Source organism: Neopsephotus bourkii, unplaced genomic scaffold, assembly GCF_033783945.1.
Source record: "Neopsephotus bourkii isolate Nb327-2 ecotype Australia unplaced genomic scaffold, CSIRO-AGI_Nbou_v1 NB_981, whole genome shotgun sequence".
NCBI classification, from domain to species: Eukaryota; Metazoa; Chordata; class Aves; order Psittaciformes; family Psittacidae; genus Neopsephotus; species Neopsephotus bourkii.
Window position 1 is genome coordinate 90220 of NW_026901474.1, and position 19643 is coordinate 109862.

The window sequence follows — 19643 nt, forward strand, 5'->3', positions numbered from 1 at the left end:
ATGGGATAATAAATGAATTTTACTGAAGTAAATTAATGTAATTAATTGAATGTTATTAATGACATTGCCATGTGCTGACCTCGCTGCTTGGTGCTGTGCTGGGTAGCCCTTGGAGGAGCGGGGTAAGGGGCTATTGGGTGCCTCTGGCTGAATTGGGGTGTGCGGGCGGCTCTCACCGGTCCTGATTCCTTTTGAATTATTATTAATCAATTAATTCTTATTAATTATTTAGTTCTTATTTATGACGTAATCCTTATTTTTAATGTCCTTTAACGATGAAATCGGTGTCTCAGTGACAGCGGGACAGGCTTCCCCCCCGTGTCCCCCCCATACCCCTTGCAGTGCACCCTCCCGCCCGCCAGGGGGCGCAGCGGCGCCGGCTGCTGCTGAAGCCCCTCCCCTCCACCCCACCCATTGCGAGCAGGGCGGTACCATGGAGGCGGCGGGACAGAGCGGCGCCGCGATGGCGGCCGCGGCGGCGGAGGAGGAGGAGTACGAGGCAGTGCTGTGTGTGAAGCCGGCCGTGCACGTCTACCGCCTGCCGCCGCGGGCATCCAACCGCGGGTACAGGTGGGGCCTCCGCCGTCCCCACAGCCCTGCCCGGTGCTTCGGTCCCCACAGAGGGTCCCATAGCGCCCTCCTGGCGTGGGGGACCGCGGGGTGATCGGGAGCTGCCCCCCAGCCCTGCCCTGTCCCCCTCATCCGCCATCCCTGCCGCTGAGAGCAGTGGGGCAAGCAGGGCCCTGCACCCCCAAGAAGCTGCTTCCTTGCTGCGGAAGGGGAAGCGAAACCTCTTGCTGGGTCCCTGCCGTCTGTTCCCCAGCCCTTGTGGGGTGAAACGAGAAGTGTCCGGAGGAGCTTCCTCCTGCCGGGGGTGCAGGGGGTCTCTCGGTGCTGTTCGGGGCAGGTGGGCGCCATGGCGGTGTTACCGAGGCTCTGGATGTGCTGTTTCTGCATCCCGCAGGGCTGCGGAGTGGCAGCTGGAGCAGCCGGCGTGGAGCGGCAGGATGCGGGTGACAGCCAGGGGCAGCGTGGCCTTCATCAAGCTGGAGGATAAGAACACGGGTAAGGAGGGGAGAAGGGGACGGATCCATGAGGTCCCTTCTCAGGGCAGCCGCTGCAGGGGGGATGTGTCCAGAGGAGGCCATGGAGATGCTGCGAGGGCTGGAGCAGCTCTGCTCTGGAGCCAGGCTGAGAGAGCTGGGCTGGGGCAGCCTGGAGAAGAGAAGGCTCCTGAAGGGGAGACCTGAGAGCAGCTCCAGTGCCTAAAGGGGCTGCAGGGAAGCTGGAGAGGGGCTTGGGACAAGGGCCTGTAGGGACAGGCCAAGGGGAATGGCTTGAACCTGCCCGAGGGGAGACTGAGCTGAGCTCTTAGGCAGAAGCTCTTCCCTGTGAGGGTGCTGAGGCGCTGGCACAGGGTGCCCAGAGAAGCTGTGGCTGCCCCATCCCTGGCAGTGCTCAAGGCCAGGTTGGACACAGGGGCTTGGAGCAAGCTGCTCCAGTGGAAGGGGTCCCTGCCTGTGGCAGGGGTTGGGGCTGGAGGAGATTTCAGGTCCCTTCCCACTGAAACCATTCCATGGTTCTGTGATTTTTCCAGGAGAGCTTTTTGCCCAGGCACCAGTGGAACAGTTCCCCGGCATCGCTGTGGAGAGTGTGACAGACTCCAGCAGATACTTTGTCATCCGGGTCGAGGATGGGAACGGTATGTCCTGATCCATGGGGCATGTCCTGGGGAGTCACTTCAGAGAGTCCTCATTGCCCTCACCGCTCTGATCTGTGAAGGATTCTTGCTTTCAAGTGCCAAATATTCCCAGTATCCAGTGGCAGAGGGATGCGTTCTCTCACTCCTATGGCTCAGACACGCTCTGGCCTCTACCAGGAACTAACACCAACTTGATCTTGTTGCTTGGGGTTAACATGAGGACGCAGGATCACCATCCTGATGCCTCCGTCTGCTTTCACTCGCTTATGGGAATGTAAAAGCTGGTTTTACTCACTCTGCCTCAGCACCCTCACAGGGAAGAGCTTCTGCCTAAGAGCTCAGCTCAGTCTCCCCTCGGGCAGGTTCAAGCCATTCCCCTTGGCCTGTCCCTACAGGCCCTTGTCCCAGGCCCCTCTCCAGCTTTCCTACAGCCCCTTTAGGCACTGGAGCTGCTCTAAGGTCTCCCCTTCAGGAGCCTTCTCTTCTCCTGTCCATGCAGCCAGCAAACAGAAGATATCCTCAGTCCCTTATCTCCACCTCCCTGCGCCCAGCTCCTGCTGGAGGAGGCGTCAGGCACGATGGATGTCCCATCCTTCTTCCTCTGCTGCTTTGCAATTCCAACCCTTCCCGTTCCTCCCTCCCAGGCCGCCGTGCTTTCCTCGGAGTTGGCTTTGTCGACCGAGGGGATGCTTTTGACTTCAACGTTGCTCTCCAGGACCACTTTAAGTGAGTTTGTGCCTCTCCCTGTGTCTTCTCAGCTCCATTTCTGTGGCAGATGCTCACTAGAAGTGGTGGAGAGGAAGCGGGAGGCACACTTGAGTGGTGGTGAGAGGTGAAAACCCCTGTTCCCCTGTGCAGGCAGCTCTCCTTCTCTCAGATATTACCCACCCTGCATTAGCAGGGTCCCAGACTGGGCTTCCCTGTCCAAAACTGAGCAAATTCCTTAACTCCTTTCCTTTTCTCGTGCCACCGGTAAGGGGCTGCTCCTGCAGCACTGGGATGCTGCTGCATTGCTCCAGCAGGGAAGGTGGCAGCTCCCATCCAGCACCTCTGAATCACTGCTGCCAGGCAGAGGGGGATGATTTGGGGCTGGATGGATCCGGGAGAGCCTCAGGCTGGTTCCTGACGTCCCCTGTCCTGCTTCTCTTGTTGCTGCAGGTGGGTGAAGCAGCAGAGCGAGCTGGCCAGGCAGGCCGAGAACCCCGAGCAGGGCCCCAAGCTGGATCTGGGCTTCAAGGAGGGGCAGACCATCAAACTGAACATAGCGGTGAGGAGCAATTCCAGCTCAATCCCACCTTTCCTTGGGTGGGATGAGAGGAAGCAGCAGCTTGACCCCAAAATCCCTGCGCAGAGCCCTTCATGGTAACGCTGCAGGCAGGGGTCCGGTTGTGTTATGGGTGGTGGGGCTGTGGGTTCATGGTGGGGATTTGAGGATAAACCCACCCTTGGTCTGACCCCTTTTGCAGTGGGGTATTGCTGCAGAGCGGGGTTTTCCCCCCCAGGGTAAAGGGGTTTGGCTTTGGGAAGCTGTGCCTGGGAGGAATCGCACTCTGGCTCCGGGTTTAAACCCACATTTGCCTCTTTGCTTTCAGAACGTGAAGAAAAAGGAAGGAGCAGCCGGGGCCACCAGAGCCCGGCCTGTGGCTCCTGGGGGCCTGAGCTTGCTCCCACCGCCTCCGGGAGGAAAACCTCCTTCTGGAGAGCGCCCATCTTCACTCTCCAATCCCACCCAGCTGCCAGGCACCCCCATCACAGGTCCGTGCCCACGCAGCGGTGGCTGCAGAGCTCTTCAGGCTCTGTTTTATCCCCATCACAGTGGGGGAAACAGCTGGGAATTTGGGAATAACAGTGGGAAATAACCCCTGGGGTTTGTTTTCTCTTTTCCTGACTTCCCCGGTGCCCACAGACTCCCTCTTGTCCTGGCCACAGCCGACTGCTGCTCCCTCTGCCTCCAGCAGTGATGTGTGGGGAGACTTCGCCAAAGCTTCAGGGTGAGGCCCTGTGGGGTTTGATTCCTGCTCATTTCCCTGGATGTGGGGTTTGATTCCTGCTCATTTCCCTGGATGTGGGGTTTGACTCCTGCTCATTTCCCTGGATGTGGGGTTTGATTCCTGCTCATTTCCCTGGATGTGGGGTTTGATTCCTGCTCATTTCCCTGGATGTGGGGTTTGATTCCTGCTCATTTCCCTGGATAAGCCCCTATAGGGTTTGATTCCTGCTCATTTCCCTGCATGTGCAGTTTGATTCCTGCTCATTTCCCCGGATAAGCCCCTATGGGGTTTGATTCCTGCTGATTTCCCTGGATGTGGGGTTTGTTTCCTGCTCATTTCCCTGGATAAGCCCCTATAGGGTTTGATTCCTGCTCATTTCCCTGCATGTGCAGTTTGATTCCTGCTCATTTCCCTGGATGTGGGGTTTGATTCCTGCTCATTTCCCTGCATGTGCAGTTTGATTCCTGCTCATTTCCCTGGATAAACCCCTATGGGGTTTGATTCCTGCTCATTTCCCTGGATGTGGGGTTTGATTCCTGCTCATTTCCCTGGATGTGGGGTTTGATTCCTGCTCATTTCCCTGGATAAACCCATTGCAGTGGGGGGGAATGGCTGCACCCAAGCCCCCCTTTGGGATTTCAAAGCAGCTCTGACTGTTGCACATTGCCTCAGTGCAGCGCAGGGCTGGGGGTGCTGCCCTCCTCTTCCTCCCCATCTTCCTCTGGGAAGTTTGGGGTGGTCCTGCAGGACCCTCCCTGTGTCCCATGGGCCCTTTTGGCATCTAAAACCTCCTTTTCCCCCTTTTCCTTCAGGTCAGCTTCTTCCCAGACAAACACAGGGTGGGTTCAGTTCTGACCCCATCCTCTCAGCTGCTCTTCCCTGCACGGGTGCTGGGATCATTGGGATTCCTTCAGGACCAAAGCAGCAGCTTCAGGACACCCCGCTCCTGCCCTTACATCCTGCCTGGCATCCAGGAAGCAAACACACACGTGCCTTCAAACACCCCACACCGGTGCTCTCTGCCTTGGGTGGCTTTCCAGCCTGGACCGCAGGAAACCTCCCGAGGCTTCTCCATTGGGAAGAACAAGCCATCAGCTTCATCACCTCCCCTTGATAACGAAATGGGGATTGAGTGCTCCCAGCACTGGTTTTTACTGTGCTGGAGCTGCTCCATGTGTATTTGGGCTGGAAAAGCCCTTCCCTTGGTGGGAGCATCCCCCTGGATTCATCTCACCTGCCTGATCCTGATGGATGCAACGCTGAGCGTCGCCCTGATCTCTTCTTGAGTGCTTACCTCCACGGTGCAGGAGGTGGGGAGCTGGACCTCTGCCTTTCCATGCTGAGATTCCTCATTCCTTGCTTGGGGAAGTGTGGTTTTTCCCCCTCTCTTTTGGGAAGACACGGTTTTACCTCGCCAGTTTATGAAGGACAGGACATTGTTGGTCTCTTTGACAGAGCTGGGCTTGAGATTCCTCTTTACACAAATAAATATTTTCTTACCTATTTCTATGAAGCTTTTTTGGTGTCCAAAATCCCGCTCCTGTTTGATTATTCCCAGTGTTTTGGGTTTTTATGGCTTCCATTCCCAACTGGATGATGGTTTCACACCCAGGTGAGGGATTAATGCTTCCACGTGCTTCCAAATGCTCTTGATGCCCAAGGGAATGTTGCTCCCCCCTCGGAGGGGCTGGGATGTGGTTTTGTGGTTCCCCCTCCTTGCTGGTGTCGAGGAGACCGTCTTGGACAGCAAAGCACAACACACGCTCGTTGCTTAGCAGTGGCTTTATGGTTGGGAAAGACTCCAGGAGAGGAAGGTAAGGAAAGAAATGAGGGGAAAAAGAAGGGTTTTGGCATCCCCATCACCTGGGGGAGCCTCGAGGCAGGGACCTAAATGCCTTAAATCCCATCCATTTCCCCCATTGCCTTCCCTGTGCATCTCCCATTCTCTCAATGCTTCCCCAAGCCTCTGGGGCAGGGATGGGCTGTGGGGTCAGAGCTGGGATTCAGCTCAGGAGCAGGGATACCCCAGCCCCCAGTGTGGGGGATTTGGAGCTCAGTTGGGGATTTACCCACCGTTTTCCCTGTCGGATGGGGGCACAAAGGCTGCAATTACCCCAGGAGGGGTAAATCTCCTGCGCTGGGGTGGCTGCAGAGGCTCCTATGGGGACTCACACACATCCTAAGGGGACTTTTACTGCATCTTGGCCTCGTAGCAACCCCGCACGCTCCTCCCCGGAGCTTTTCCTGCCCGAGCAAACCCCGGGGCTTTAATGAGCTTAATGAGAGCCAGGGCTTAAGGAAAGGGCTCTCTCCAAGGAGCTCCTTTCCCTATGGGAGCCAGCACCATCCTGCCTGGGGGGGGACAGCACCGCAGCGTAAGCCCCGTTTCCACTCATTCTGGGCGTGGGGATCGGTGGGGTTCGGTGTTTTACATCAGTTTGATCGCTCTCCTCTCTAAGAGCCTCCTTGGGGGGGGGTTTAGGGACAGATCCCTATGGATGGGGGGACTGGTGGTGGTGGGTGTTACAGTGATCCATTGGGAGGCATTGGGACCCCTGAGGCAGCCAGGAAGAGGAGGGTCCCCGCTCCCTCCGTCACACGGGGAAGAGGAAGGCAAAAGGCCGGGATTTCGGGCTAATCCTGACCACGCATCCGCTTTTCCTCTCGCAGGCACGGAGCCCCCAAAGGCTCCCAGCAAAGGGGCTTTGGAGCAAGGAGCCTGCAGCAAAGGGGTGCCAAGGGCTCGGCAGCCACCCATAGGGAGCCCATGAGCGATCCGGAGGCTGCGGTTGAGGTGGGGTCCCCACATTGTCCCTTCCTGGTCCCCCCCATAGCAGGAACCGGCGGCTGCTCTCGCGGGAGCGGCAGCACAGGGGGTGGATCAGGGTGGCTGGCTGCAGAAGGCAGCGGTGCAATGGGGTTTTGCCACTGCAAATGGGGTTTGGGAGGGGAAATGGCAGCTCTGAGCCGGGTCCGTCGCTGCGGCGGCAGTCGGGGTGGGTTTGGGATGGCAGTGGGGGGATGCAGCGCCCCGGAGATCACAGACACGGGTTCAGTGCGTCTGAGTGCAGCTGCAAAGCTGAAGGGGGTTTGGGATGACAAACCTGGGTTTGCAGTCTGTTGGTGATCAGAACGGCACCTTCGCAGCGGATTTGTGGCTGCAGCTCTAAGTTTGCAGCAGGTTTGTGCTCACAAATGCAACTTTGAGGCAGTTTTGTGCTCACAAATGCAACTTTGCAGTGGTTTTGTGCTCACAAATGGAGCTTTGCAGCAGGTTTGTGCTCACAAATGCAACTTTGCAGCGGTTTTGTGCTCACAAATGCAACTTTGCAGCAGTTTTGTGCTCACAAATGGAGCTTTGCAGCGGTTTTGTGCTCACAAATGCAGCTTTGCACCAGGTTTGTGCTCACAAATGGAGCTTTGCAGCGGTTTTGTGCTCACAAATGCAGTTTTGCAGCAGGTTTGTGCTCACAAATGCAACTTCACAGCAGTTTTGTGCTCACAAATGCAACTTTGGGTTTGTGTTGGGTTTTGTCAGGTTATGCTCACAAATGCAACTTTGCAGCAGTTTTGTGCTCACAAATGCAACTTTGCAGCGGTTTTGTGCTCACAAATGCAACTTTGCAGCGGTTTTGTGCTCACAAATGCAACTTTGCAGCAGTTTTGTGCTCACAAATGGAGCTTTGCAGCGGTTTTGTGCTCACAAATGCAACTTTGCAGCAGGTTTGTGCTCACAAATGGAGCTTTGCAGCGGTTTTGTGCTCACAAATGCAGTTTTGCAGCAGGTTTGTGCTCACAAATGCAACTTCACAGCAGTTTTGTGCTCACAAATGCAACTTTGCAGCAGGCTTGTGTCTGCAGCTGCAAGTCTGCAGCAGTTTCATGCTTTCAGTTGCAAACCTGCAGTGGTTTTGTGGTCGCACACACAAACCTGCACCCCTCTTGTGATTGCAGCTGCAGATCCACGGTGGGTTTATGGGCACAACAAGCTTCCAGTGGCCTCACAACTGCCTCCCATTGCATGCTGGGGCGCAGCGTTTGCAGCTGGATGGGGGGAAAAGGCTTTTTATGGGGCAGGCTCAGCTCAGCCCCTTCCCCACTGATGGCTCCATCGCGGAGCTGGATCCCAGTCCCACTGCTCCCGGAGCTGCCCTGAGCCCGGTCCCGGTCCCGCAGCGGGGGCCATGTCCTCGCTGCTGTCCCTCCAGGAGGAGAACCGCATCCTGCAGCAGGAGCTGTCCCGTGTCGAGGACCTGCTGGCGCAGAGCCGAGCCGAGCGCGATGAGCTGGCCATCAAGTACAACGCCATCAGCGAGCGGGTGAGTCCCGATAGCCCCAAACTCACAGCCAGCCAAGCTGGAAGCTTTGCATTCCCCATGCTGGGAGGTGGAGGTGCTGTGGCATCAATGGGAATTTCAGAGCTGGCTTGTCCGGGCTTGCCAGGGCTTGTCCTGTGGGATGCACAAAGCAGCCTCATCCCTGTTTTGTTTTCGGGAAGCAGGACCCCCTGCCATGGGCATCCTTCACATCCCTTCACCATGGCAACGGAGGGATTCAAAAGGGCTTTAGGCAGTGGTTGGATGCTGAATGTGGCTCCCGGGGAGACCCGAATTGAGGCGCTGCCAGGATTTTGGGGGGCAGCCCCTCTGTTTGTGCCTGGTTATCCATAAAATACCCCAGATCCTAGGATAACACCCCAAAGTGGATGCACCCAGGCTTCCTTTATCCCGGTGCAAACCAGGGTGTGGCTTTGCTGAAGCCCCTGCTTCAAAGTTGGGGTGTTTTTGAAAGCACCCCCAAAATTTCCTGTTCCTCCCCTCCCTGTATGTGCGAAAGGGGAGGATGCAGAATCTGGGGGGTCTTAGTTTGTATGGGATGCCCCAAAGCGATGGCTCGGTGTGGATGCGAGTGAAACTGGAGGATGCTCAGCGGGGGTTTAACATCCCCATGCACTCTGCTGCCATCAATCCTATCCCGCTTCCCAGCTGGAGCAAACGCTGCGGCTGGAGACGGGCGAGCGGGATGCATCGGAGAGCCGGAGCCTGGCGCAGCACAACATCGAGCTGCGGCGCCTGCTGGAGGAGGAGCAAGCTGCCTACAAGCGCAAGCTGCAGGCGTACCAGGAGGGCCAGCAGCGCCAGGCCCAGCTGGTGCAGAAGCTCCAAGCCAAGGCAAACCCTTCCCAGGGGACACGGGGATGCGCTGGGGACCCCGAATCGGTGCCACCCTCCCCGTTGCCTCCATCCAGGTGCTGCAGTATAAGAAGAAATGCGGTGAAGTGGAGCAGCAGCTGCTGGAGAAGGCGACAGAGCTGGAGCAGGAGAGGCTGACGGTGAGGGGTGGGTTTAGGGGTCCCCTGCCTTGAATCCCCCCCACTTTGGGGGATGCTGATGAGAAGCTGTCCCTGCAGAGCCAGCTGGATGTGAGCAGCGTGCAGCCAGAGGAGGAGGGCAGCAATGAGCTGGAGAACGCCCTGATCCGGCTGGAAGAGGAGCAGCAGAGGTGAAGGGGGGTGGGGGGGGTCCCTGAGGAGCTGTGGGACCCCGTTGGGGTGATGCTTTGAGTGACCCCCCCATTGCCCACCCCGCAGGAGCAGCAGCCTGGTGCAGGTGAACTCGATGCTGCGGGAGCAGCTGGAACAAGCCAACGTGGCCAACGCGGCGCTGAGCGAGGACATCCGCAAGCTGACGGCCGACTGGGCACGGGCACGGGATGAGCTGGAGCAGCGAGAGGCGGAGTGGAGGCGCGAGGAGGAGGTTTGGGGGGGGACAGGGATCGCACATGGAGCACGGAGAGGGATGCGGGGATGTGGGTGGAAAAGGATGTGGGGATGGGAGGAGGATGCAGGGAGGATGGGAAGGATGTGAGGTCATGGAGGTTGTTGCATGGAGAATAGTTTGGGGGTGCAGGAGATGTGGCATGTGATGGGAAGGGGATGCAAGGCACAAGAATGGAGGGATGTGGCAGTGAAAGGGATGTGTCATGGAAGGGGACGTGGGACCACCAGGAGGGATGCAGGACCATGGGGGATGTTGCATGGAGAAGAATTTGAGGGTGCAGGAGATGGGGCGTGTGATGGGAAGGGGATGCAAGGCACAAAGATGGAGGGATGTGGCATGGAAAGGGATGTAGGATTACCAGGAGGAATGTAGGACCACGGGGGATGTTGCATGGAGAAGAGTTTGGGGATGCAGGCGATGTGGCATGTGATGGGAGGGGATGAGTCCCCCAACCCTTGCTTTGCAGGGTGGGAGGGAATTGGGGTTGGGGTTATAGAGCACCATGGGGATGATGGTTGTGGCCACGGGGGGTGTTGCAGGAATATTTGGGGACCAAAAGGAAGAGGGATGTGGGGCCAGGGGAGGTGGGGATGCTCCATGGGGAGGGACCCCACCACTGCGGTCAGCACCAACACATTGCACCCCATAACAGACCTTCAACACCTACTTCAGCAACGAGCACAGCCGGCTCCTGACCCTCTGGAGGCAGGTGGTGGCCTTCAGGAGGCACTTTGGGGAGATGAAGGCCACCACGGAGCGGTCAGTGCGGCGCTCGGGGAGGGCTTGCGTTGATCCCTATGGATGCGCAGGGATCCCGGGTCCCATCCTGCGCCTCCTCGCGCAGGGACCTGGCGGAGCTGAGCCACGAGGCCTCTCGGGCGGGCAGGGCTGCCCACGCCGCCTGCCTGCACCTCGCTGCCAACCTGCGCCTGGCCGAGAGCCAGGCGGGAGCGGCGCGGGAGCAGCAGGAGCTGCGCCTGGGGCAGCTGCAGGAGCAGTTGGCGGCACGGGCGCGGGATGCGGAGCTGGAGAGAGCGGGGCTCGGAGCCCGGTACGAGGGGTCTGGGGGCACGGGGTGGGTGCGTGGGTGCTGCCTCCTGTCCTGGTGCTGCCCTGTGGCCCGGTGCTGCCCCATGTCCCGGTGCTCCCCCATGTCCCTTTGTTCCCTCATGTCCCAGTGCTGCCCCCTGTCCCAGTGCTGCCCCCTGTCCTGATGCTGCCCCATGACCCGGTGCTGCCCCATGACCCAGTGCTGCCCCATGTCCCGATGCTGCCCCATGTCCCGATGCTGCCCCATGTCCTGATGCTGCCCCATGTCCTGATGCTGCCCTGTGTCCTGGTGCTGCCCCATGACCCTGTGCTGCCCCATTTCCCAGTGCTACCCCATGTCCTGATGCTGCCCCATGTCCCTATGCTGCCCCATGTCCCAGTGTTCCCCCATGTCCCGGTGTTCCCCCATGTCCCGGTGTTCCCCCATGTCCTGATGCTGCCCCATGTCCCGATGCTGCCCCATGTCCCGATGCTGCCCCATGTCCCGGTGTTCCCCCATGTCCTGATGCTGCCCCATGTCCCGGTGTTCCCCCATGCCCCGGTGTTCCCCCATGCCCCGGTGTTCCCCCATGCCCCGGTGTTCCCCCATGCCCCGGTGTTCCCCCATGTCCCGGTGCAGGCTGTCGGAGCAGGCGCTGGCCCTGGAGAGGCTGCGGGAAGAGAATGCGGAGAAGGAGCGGGAGGTGGAAGCGCTGAAGCTGCAGCTGCAGAGCCTGGTGAGTGCTGGGGTGAGTGTGGGGAATGGGGGTGCAGGGGTGCAATGGGGCTGGGGATCCTGTGATTCCATGCTGGAGCACGGTGCATGCTGCACACCTTGGTGTGATGTGTGCTAGAGCACAGCACAGTGCATGCTGAGCCATGATGCACGCTGGGGATGATGCAGGATGCAGCCAGAGCATGGTGCATGCCAGAGTGCAGTGCACACGGGGGTGGACCACATGCTGCATGTCTGGGTGTGATGCATACCAGGGTGATGACTGGTGCATGCATGTGATGGATCCACCCACTCATCCATCCATCCATCCATCCATCCATCCATCCATCCATCCATCCATCCATCCACCCACTCATCCATCCATCCATCCATCCATCCACCCACTCATCCATCCATCCATCCATCCATCCATCCATCCATCCACCCACCCACTCATCCATCCATCCCTCCATCCATCCATCCATCCATCCATCCACCCACTCATCCATCCATCCATCCATCCATCCATCCATCCATCCATCCATCCCTCCATCCATCCATCCATCCATCCATCCACCCACTCATCCATCCATCCATCCATCCATCCATCCATCCATCCATCCACCCACCCACTCATCCATCCATCCATCCATCCATCCCTCCATCCATCCCTCCATCCATCCATCCATCCCTCCATCCATCCCTCCATCCATCCATCCATCCCTCCATCCACCCACTCATCCATCCATCCATCCATCCATCCATCCATCCCTCCATCCATCCATCCATCCATCCATCCATCCATCCATCCACTCATCCATCCATCCCTCCATCCATCCATCCATCCACCCATCCATCCACCCACCCATCCATCCACCCACTCATCCATCCATCCATCCATCCATCCCTCCATCCACCCACTCATCTATCCATCCCTCCATCCATCCCTCCATCCATCCATCCATCCACCCACTCATCCATCCATCCTTATCCATCCATCCATCCATCCATCCATCCATCCATCCCTCCATCCACCCACTCATCTATCCATCCATCCATCCATCCCTCCATCCATCCATCCATCCACCCACTCATCCATCCATCCTCCTCATCCATCCATCCATCCATCCATCCATTCCCTCCATCCATCCCTCCATCCATTTTTTTTTTTTTTTTTTTTCCATCCATCCCTCCATCCATCCATCCATCCATCCACCCACTCATCCCTCCATCCATCCCTCCATCCATCCCTCCACCCACCCACCCATCCACCCAGGAGGCCGCACGTGCCCAGGATCCATCTCCAGCAGAGGTGGAATCGCTGCGCTCAGAGGTGGAGCTGCTCCAACAGACCCTGCAGGACATCACCCAGGTGATGGGGACACCCCGGCCCCCCGGCCTCAGTTCCCCCCCCCCCCTTGCCTCAGTTTCCCCCCTTGTGACAGGGGGGTTTCTCCCCTCTCCCTCAGGCTGTGCTGTTGGATGACCCTGAGCAGCCCCTGCTGTCCCCCCCGTGTCCCCCCACGTCCCCTCACCGCAGCCTCTCGCCCAGTGCCACTGCTGCTGCTGTGCACGCTGCCCTGTGCCGCCGCCAGCTCCAGCTGCAGGTGAGCAGGGGGGAGATGGGGATGAGGACCTGGACAGGCTGGGGAGGTGGGACCGAGTGAACCTCACAGAGATCAGCAAGGCCAAGGGCAAGGTCCTGCCTGGGGCTGGGGCAATCCCAGCACAAACACAGGCAGGGGGAGATGGGATGGAGCAGCCTGAGGAGAAGGACTCGGGGGTGTTGGTCAATGAGAAGCTCCCCATGACCCGGCTTCAGTGAGCGCTTGAGCCCAGAACCCCCCCGTGTGCTGGGCTGCACCCCCAGAGCGTGAGCAGCAGCTCAGGGAGGGGATCCTGCCCCTCTGCTGTGCTCTGGGGAGACCCCCCCTGCAGCCCTGATCCAGCTCTGGGGCAGCAGCACAAGAGGGACCTGGAGCTGCTGGAGCGAGGCCAGAGGAGGCCATGGAGATGCTGCGAGGGCTGGAGCAGCTCTGCTCTGGAGCCAGGCTGAGAGAGCTGGGCTGGGGCAGCCTGGAGAAGAGAAGGCTCCTGAAGGGGAGACCTGAGAGCAGCTCCAGTGCCTAAAGGGGCTGCAGGAAAGCTGGAGAGGGGCTTGGGACAAGGGCCTGTAGGGACAGGCCAAGGGGAATGGCTTGAACCTGCCCGAGGGGAGACTGAGCTGAGCTCTTAGGCAGAAGCTCTTCCCTGTGAGGGTGCTGAGGCGCTGGCACAGGGTGCCCAGAGAAGCTGTGGCTGCCCCATCCCTGGCAGTGCTCAAGGCCAGGTTGGACACAGGGGCTTGGAGTGTTCCAACTCGAACCAGTCTGTGACTCTGGTTCTATGCTGCTGCTGCTGCTGATAATGATGCTTATGCTCACCCCTCTTTCTCCCCCATCCAGGACGCCCGGAGCCAGGCAGATGCCAGCCGGGAGCTGGCCGGGAGCCTGCGTCGGGAGCTGGGGGACAGTGAGAGGCGTGTGGGGACGCTGCAGCGGCAGCTGGAGCAGCTCAGTGCTGAGGCCGAGGTCCTGCGCAGGTACCTGCTGTCTGTCCACCCCTGCGTCTGACCATCCCTGTGCAGCCAGCCCCTGCGTCCTGGCCAGGGTGTCCATCGTTCATCCATCCACCCATCCCTCTCTACACATTTATATGTTTGTCTGTCCCTGTGCATGCTGCCTTGTCCGTGGATCCATCCACCCCTACACATTTTTATTGGTCCATTTGTCCCTGTGCATTCTGCCCTGTGTCCACCCACCCATTCATCCATTCCTACGTGTATGTTTCTGTCTGTCTGTCCCTGTGTATCCTTCCCTGTCTGCCCATCCATCCATCCATCCATCATCCGTCCATCCATCCATTCATCCATCCGCTGTTCCATCATCCATCCATCCCTCCCTCCCTCCCTCCCTCCACCCATCCATCCTTCCCTCCATCCTTCCCTCTGTCCATCCCTCCGTCCATCCCTTCCTCCATCCATTCATCCACCCATCCATCCATCCATCCCTCCATCCATCCTTCCTTTCATCCCTCCCTTCCTCCCTCCCTCCATCCCTCCCTCCCTCCATCCATCTATCCATCCATCCATCCCTCCATCCATCATCCCTCCATCCATCCATCATCCCTCCATCCATCCCTCCATCTATCCGTCATCCCTCCATCCATCCCTCCATCCATTCCTTCCTCCATCCATCCATCCATTCCTCCATCCATCCATCTCTCCATCCCTCCATCCATCCTTCCTTTCATCCCTCCCTTCCTCCCTCCCTCCATCCCTCCATCCCTCCGTCCATCCATCCATCCATCCCTCCATCCATCATCCCTCCATCCATCCATCATCCCTCCATCCATCCCTCCATCTATCCGTCATCCCTCCATCCCTCCCTCCATCCATCCCTCCCTCCATCCGTCATCCCTCCCTCCATCCACCCATCCGTCCCTCCATCCATCCCTCATCCTCCATCCATCCGTCCATCATCCCTCCATCCATCCATCCACCCATCCCTCCATCCCTCCCTCCCTCCCTCCGTCCCTCATCCACCCCTACACGTTTATCTCTGCACATCTCTCCATCTGTCCCCATTCCCTCCTGCCCCTTCCTCCATCCTTGCACACCGAGCATCGCCCCATCCATCCCCCCCGTGTCCATGTGTCCTGCAGGGACCGGCAGCGCGCGGAGGAGGCGCTGGCAGGGGAGCAGCAGCGCGCGGAGGCCCTGCAGCAGGAGCGGGTGCAGCTGCAGCGCCGCAGCGAGGGGCTGGAGGATGCTCGGGACGAGGCCGCCCGTGCTGCAGAGGCTGCCCGGGGGCAGCTGGAGCGCAGGTACAGGGAGATGGGGACACACACAGGGGGTGCTGCACCCCCAGCAAGTGGGTGCTGCAGAACTGCAATGGGTGCTGCAACCTCATCCTCCACCCAAAGATAGGTGCTGCCACCCCTCCAATGGGTGCTGCAATACCCCTGTGCAGATGGGTGCTGCAGTGGTGGGTGCTGCAATAGTGGGTGCTGCAACTCCTGTCCTGGGTGGGTACTGCAATAGTGGGTGCTGCAACCCCTGTCCTGGGTGGGTGCTGCAATAGTGGGTGCTGCAACTGCTGTCCTGAGTGGGTGCTGTATAATAGTGGGTGCTGCAACTCCTGTCCTGGGTGGGTACTGCAATAGTGGGTGCTGCAACCCCTGTCCTGGGTGGGTGCTGCAATAGTGGGTGCTGCAACTGCTGTCCTGAGTGGGTGCTGTATAATAGTGGGTGCTGCAACTCCTGTCCTGGGTGGGTGCTGCAATAGTGGGTGCTGCAACCTCTGTCCTGGGTGGGTGCTGTAGCTGCTGTCCTGAGTGGGTGTTGCAATAGTGGGTGCTGCAACCCCTGTCCTGGGGGGTGCTTCAGTAGTGGGTACTGCACCCCCTGTCCTGGGTGGGTGCTGCAATAGTGGGTGCTTGTACCCTCTATCCTGGGTGGGTGCTGTATAATAGTGGGTGCTGTAACCCCTGTCCCGGGTGGGTGCTGCACACCCAGTGGGTGCTGCAAGCCCAGTGGGTGCTGCACCCCTGCCTTGCTGCAGCCAGCAGCAGCTGGAGGAGCTGGATGTGCAGCGTGCAGCAGTGCAGCAGGAGCTGCTGGAGGCACGGGAGGCGCTGAGCCGGGCGGCGCTGGAGGCCGAGGTGGCGCGGGGCGAGCGGGAGGCACTGGCCGAGGCGCTGAGCAAGGTGGGTCCCTGACACCCCCTGTGCCCCCCTGCAGTGGGTGCCCCCTATGCAGTCTGCTGCTGCCATGCAGCGGGTGCATCCCCACGCAGCGGGGGCAAACCCCCCATGCATCAGGCTCATTCCTCTCATACCTTTGCTGTGCAACAGGCGCAACCCTGTACAGTGAATGTAACCCACATGCAACAGGCTTATTCCCCCAGTGAAGTGGGTACAACCCTTAAGCAACAGGTTCAGCCCGTGCAGTGGGTGCAACCCACATGCAACAGGCTCACACACACCCCCTTCTCCAGTGCAGTGGGTGCAACTCTTAAGCAACAGACTCAGCCCATGCAGTGGGTGCATCCCCCATCTGCAGTGGGTGCAAGCCCCATATGCAGTAGGTGTAACCCTCATATGCAGCAGGCATAACCTGTCAGCAACAGGCTCAGCCCATGCAGTGGGTGCAAACCCCAAACAACAGGCTCAGCCATGTAGCAGGTTCCTCCTCATGCCCCGGGTGCCTGCACACAGCCCATCAGCTCCAGTCACAGTGCTGGGCACAGGGATGCTGCAGAGCCCATCAGCTCCAGTCACAGTGCTGGGCACAGGGATGCTGCAGAGCCCATCAGCTCCAGTCACAGTGCTGGGCGCAAGGATGCCCGTCAGCTCTGGTCACAGTGCTGGGCACAGGGATGCTGCCATCAGCTCCAGTCAGTGCTGGCTGTGCACAGGGATGCTGCCATCAGCTCCAGTCAGTGCTGGCTGTGCACAGGGATGCTGCCATCAGCTCCAGTCAGTGCTGGCTGGGCACAGGGATGCTGCCATCAGCTCCAGTCAGTGCTGGCTGTGCACAGGGATGCTGCCATCAGCTCCAGTCAGTGCTGGCTGGGCACAGGGATGCTGCCATCAGCTCCAGTCAGTGCTGGCTGGGCACAGGGATGCTGCCATCAGCTCCAGTCAGTGCTGGCTGGGCACAGGGATGCTGCCATCAGCTCCAGTCACAGTGCTGGGCACAGGGATGCTGCCATCAGCTCCAGTCAGTGCTGGCTGGGCACAGGGATGCTGCCATCAGCTCCAGTCAGTGCTGGCTGGGCACAGGGATGCTGCCATCAGCTCCAGTCAGTGCTGGCTGGGCACAGGGATGCTGCCATCAGCTCCAGTCAGTGCTGGCTGGGCACAGGGATGCTGCCATCAGCTCCAGTCAGTGCTGGCTGTGCACAGGGATGCTGCCATCAGCTCCAGTCAGTGCTGGCTGTGCACAGGGATGCTGCCATCAGCTCCAGTCAGTGCTGGCTGGGCACAGGGATGCTGCCATCAGCTCCAGTCAGTGCTGGCTGTGCACAGGGATGCTGCCATCAGCTCCAGTCAGTGCTGGCTGTGCACAGGGATGCTGCCATCAGCTCCAGTCAGTGCTGGCTGGGCACAGGGATGCTGCCATCAGCTCCAGTCAGTGCTGGCTGGGCACAGGGATGCTGCCATCAGCTCCAGTCAGTGCTGGCTGGGCACAGGGATGCTGCCATCAGCTCCAGTCAGTGCCGGCTGGGCACAGGGATGCTGCCATCAGCTCCAGTCAGTGCTGGCTGGGCACAGGGATGCTGCCATCAGCCGCGGTCTCTCGGCAGGCGCAGGGGAGCTGCGGGTCGCTGTCGGCAGCGCTGCGGGAGGCGCAGGCCGAGGGCTCCCGGCTGCGGGACGCGCTGGCCAAGACGAGCGAGCTGGCGGCGGGGCTGGCGCGGGACAAGGCGGAGCTGAGCCGGGGCCTGGCGCGGCTGGAGGCGGAGCGGGACAGCGGCAGCGTGCGGGAGCTGCGGCGGGAGCTGGCGCTGCTGCGGGAGCGCCTGGAGCGCGGGCAGCGCGCAGGGGCCCTGGAGCGGCTGCGCCTGCAGCGGGAGCGCAGGGCGGCGGAGGAGCAGCGCTGCGGGGGGCTGCGGAACGAGCTGCGGGCGCTGCGGGAGCAGCACAGGAGCATGAGGCAGCACCTCGGGCAGGTGCGGGGGGCGCTGGGACGGGCATCGTGGGACTGGGAGGGTGAAGGGGGGGACTGGGATAGCACCGGGGCAACTGGGAGCGATGGGGAGGGTGCAGGGAGCAACTGGGATGGTGAATGTGGTAACTGGGAGGGATGGGGAGGGTGCTGGGGTAACTGGAATTGTTCACAGGGCAACTGGGCGGGATGGGAAGGGTGCAGGGATAACTGGGATGGTGATTGTGGTAACTGGGAGGATGGGGAGAGTGCTGGGGTAACTGGAATTGTTCACAGGGCAACTGGGAGGGATGGGAAGGGTGCAGGGATAACTGGGATGGTGATTGGGGTAACTGGGAGGGATGGGGAGGGTGCAGGGATAACTGGGATGGTGAATGTGGTAACTGGGAGGGATGGGGAGAGTGCTGGGGTAACTGGAATAATTCAAAGGGCAACTGAGAGGTATGGGGAGGATGGCAGGGATAACTGGGATGGTGAATGTGGTAACTGGGAGGGATGGGGAGGATGGCAGGGATATCTGGGATAGTGAGTGTTGTAACTGGGAGGGATGGGGAGGGTGGGTGTTGGTTGTTGGGTGGGGGTGGGGGGGTGCAGGGATAACTGGGATGGTGAATGTTGTAACTGGGAGGCATGGGGAGAGTGCAGGGGTAACTGGAATTGTTCAAAGGGCAACTGGGAGGTATGGGGAGGATGGCAGGGATAACTGGGATGGTGAATGTTGTAACTGGGAGGCATGGGGAGAGTGCAGGGGTAACTGGAATTGTTCACAAGGGAACTGGGAGGGATGTGCAGGGTGCAGGGAGCAACTGGGATGGTGAATGTGGTAACTGGGAGGATGCAATGGGAGAACTGGAATGGTGCCAAGGGGTAAATGGGAAGAGTGGTGACTGTGCCGGGGGCTTTTGGGAGGAATAGAGAGTGTGTACGGGCACCTGGGATGGTTCATGGGACAAATGGGAGGGATGAGAAGAGTGCAAGAGGCAACTGGGAGAGATAGGGAAGGTGGCTGGGGCAAGCAGGACGGTGGGCAAGGCAACTGGGAGGGATGGAAACAGCGCATGGGGCAACTGGGAGGGAAGGGAAGGGTGCGTGGGGGGAGCGGGGGGATGAGGGGGGCACCGGAGGAGCGGGCGCACGGGGTAGCGGTGCCGTGGCCGTGCCGCAGGCGGTGCAGGAGCAGAGCGCGGCGGGGGAGGCGCTGGCGCAGGCACGGGCAGAGCAGGAGCGGCTGCGGGGGGATCTGCAGCGGCTGAGCCGGGCCCGAGAGGGGTTGGCCAAGGAGGGCGCCAGCCTGGCCGTGCAGCTCGCTGCGGCCCAGCGCCACGGGCAGGACCGGGCCCGGGAGGCGGCCGGGCTCAGGTGGGTGCTGGGCAGGGGTGAGCGGTCCTGAGAGCCCTGGAGCTGGGCGCTGGGCACTGGGACTGGTGCTGTTGTGGCTGTGGGCACTGGGACTGGTGCTGTTGTGGCTGTGGGCACTGACTGGTGCTGTTGTGGCTGTGGGCACTGGGACTGGTGCTGTTGTGGCTGTGGGCACTGGGACTGGTGCTGTTGTGGCTGTGGGCACTGACTGGTGCTGTTGTGGCTGTGGGCACTGGGGCTGGTGCTGTTGTGGCTGTGGGCACTGGGACTGGTGCTGTTGTGGCTGTGGGCACTGGGACTGGTGCTGTTGTGGCTGTGGGCACTGGGACTGGTGCTGTTGTGGCTGTGGGCACTGGGA

General features: G+C 60.0%; 2 protein-coding genes across 2 annotated transcripts; both read left to right on the forward strand.

Moving 5' to 3' along the window:
- Positions 1–425: 425 nt before the first annotated feature.
- NECAP2 (NECAP endocytosis associated 2) lies at positions 426–4660 on the forward strand. Its single transcript, XM_061359455.1, has 8 exons — positions 426–570; positions 965–1065; positions 1598–1702; positions 2347–2428; positions 2861–2969; positions 3295–3457; positions 3609–3693; positions 4506–4660. Exons 1-8 carry the CDS (start codon positions 434–436, stop codon positions 4546–4548), a joined length of 825 nt encoding a protein of 274 aa, XP_061215439.1. The 5' UTR covers positions 426–433; the 3' UTR covers positions 4549–4660.
- Positions 4661–6360: 1700 nt separating this feature from the next.
- On the forward strand, positions 6361–19302 carry LOC133215425 (rootletin-like; the record flags this gene model as incomplete). The annotated part of the gene is made up of 16 exons (XM_061359452.1): positions 6361–6487; positions 7902–8012; positions 8679–8864; positions 8942–9025; positions 9104–9195; positions 9284–9449; positions 10126–10232; positions 10318–10524; positions 11143–11239; positions 12494–12589; positions 12687–12824; positions 13662–13798; positions 14920–15081; positions 15819–15963; positions 17565–17930; positions 19092–19302. Coding segments are annotated over exons 1-16 (2332 nt in total), but the record flags the coding sequence as incomplete, so codon positions are not given.
- Between the last annotated feature and the right edge of the window lie 341 nt (positions 19303–19643).

Bases quoted from the DNA above. Each gene is read 5' to 3' on its own strand.
- NECAP2 (XM_061359455.1), top strand. From the start codon at position 434: ATGGAGGCGGCGGGACAGAGCGGCGCCGCGATGGCGGCCGCGGCGGCG. The intron at 1,066-1,597 runs GTAAGGAGGGGA...TGATTTTTCCAG, and splicing joins GCTGGAGGATAAGAACACGG to GAGAGCTTTTTGCCCAGGCA. The intron at 3,694-4,505 runs GTGAGGCCCTGT...CTTTTCCTTCAG, and splicing joins GACTTCGCCAAAGCTTCAGG to GTCAGCTTCTTCCCAGACAA.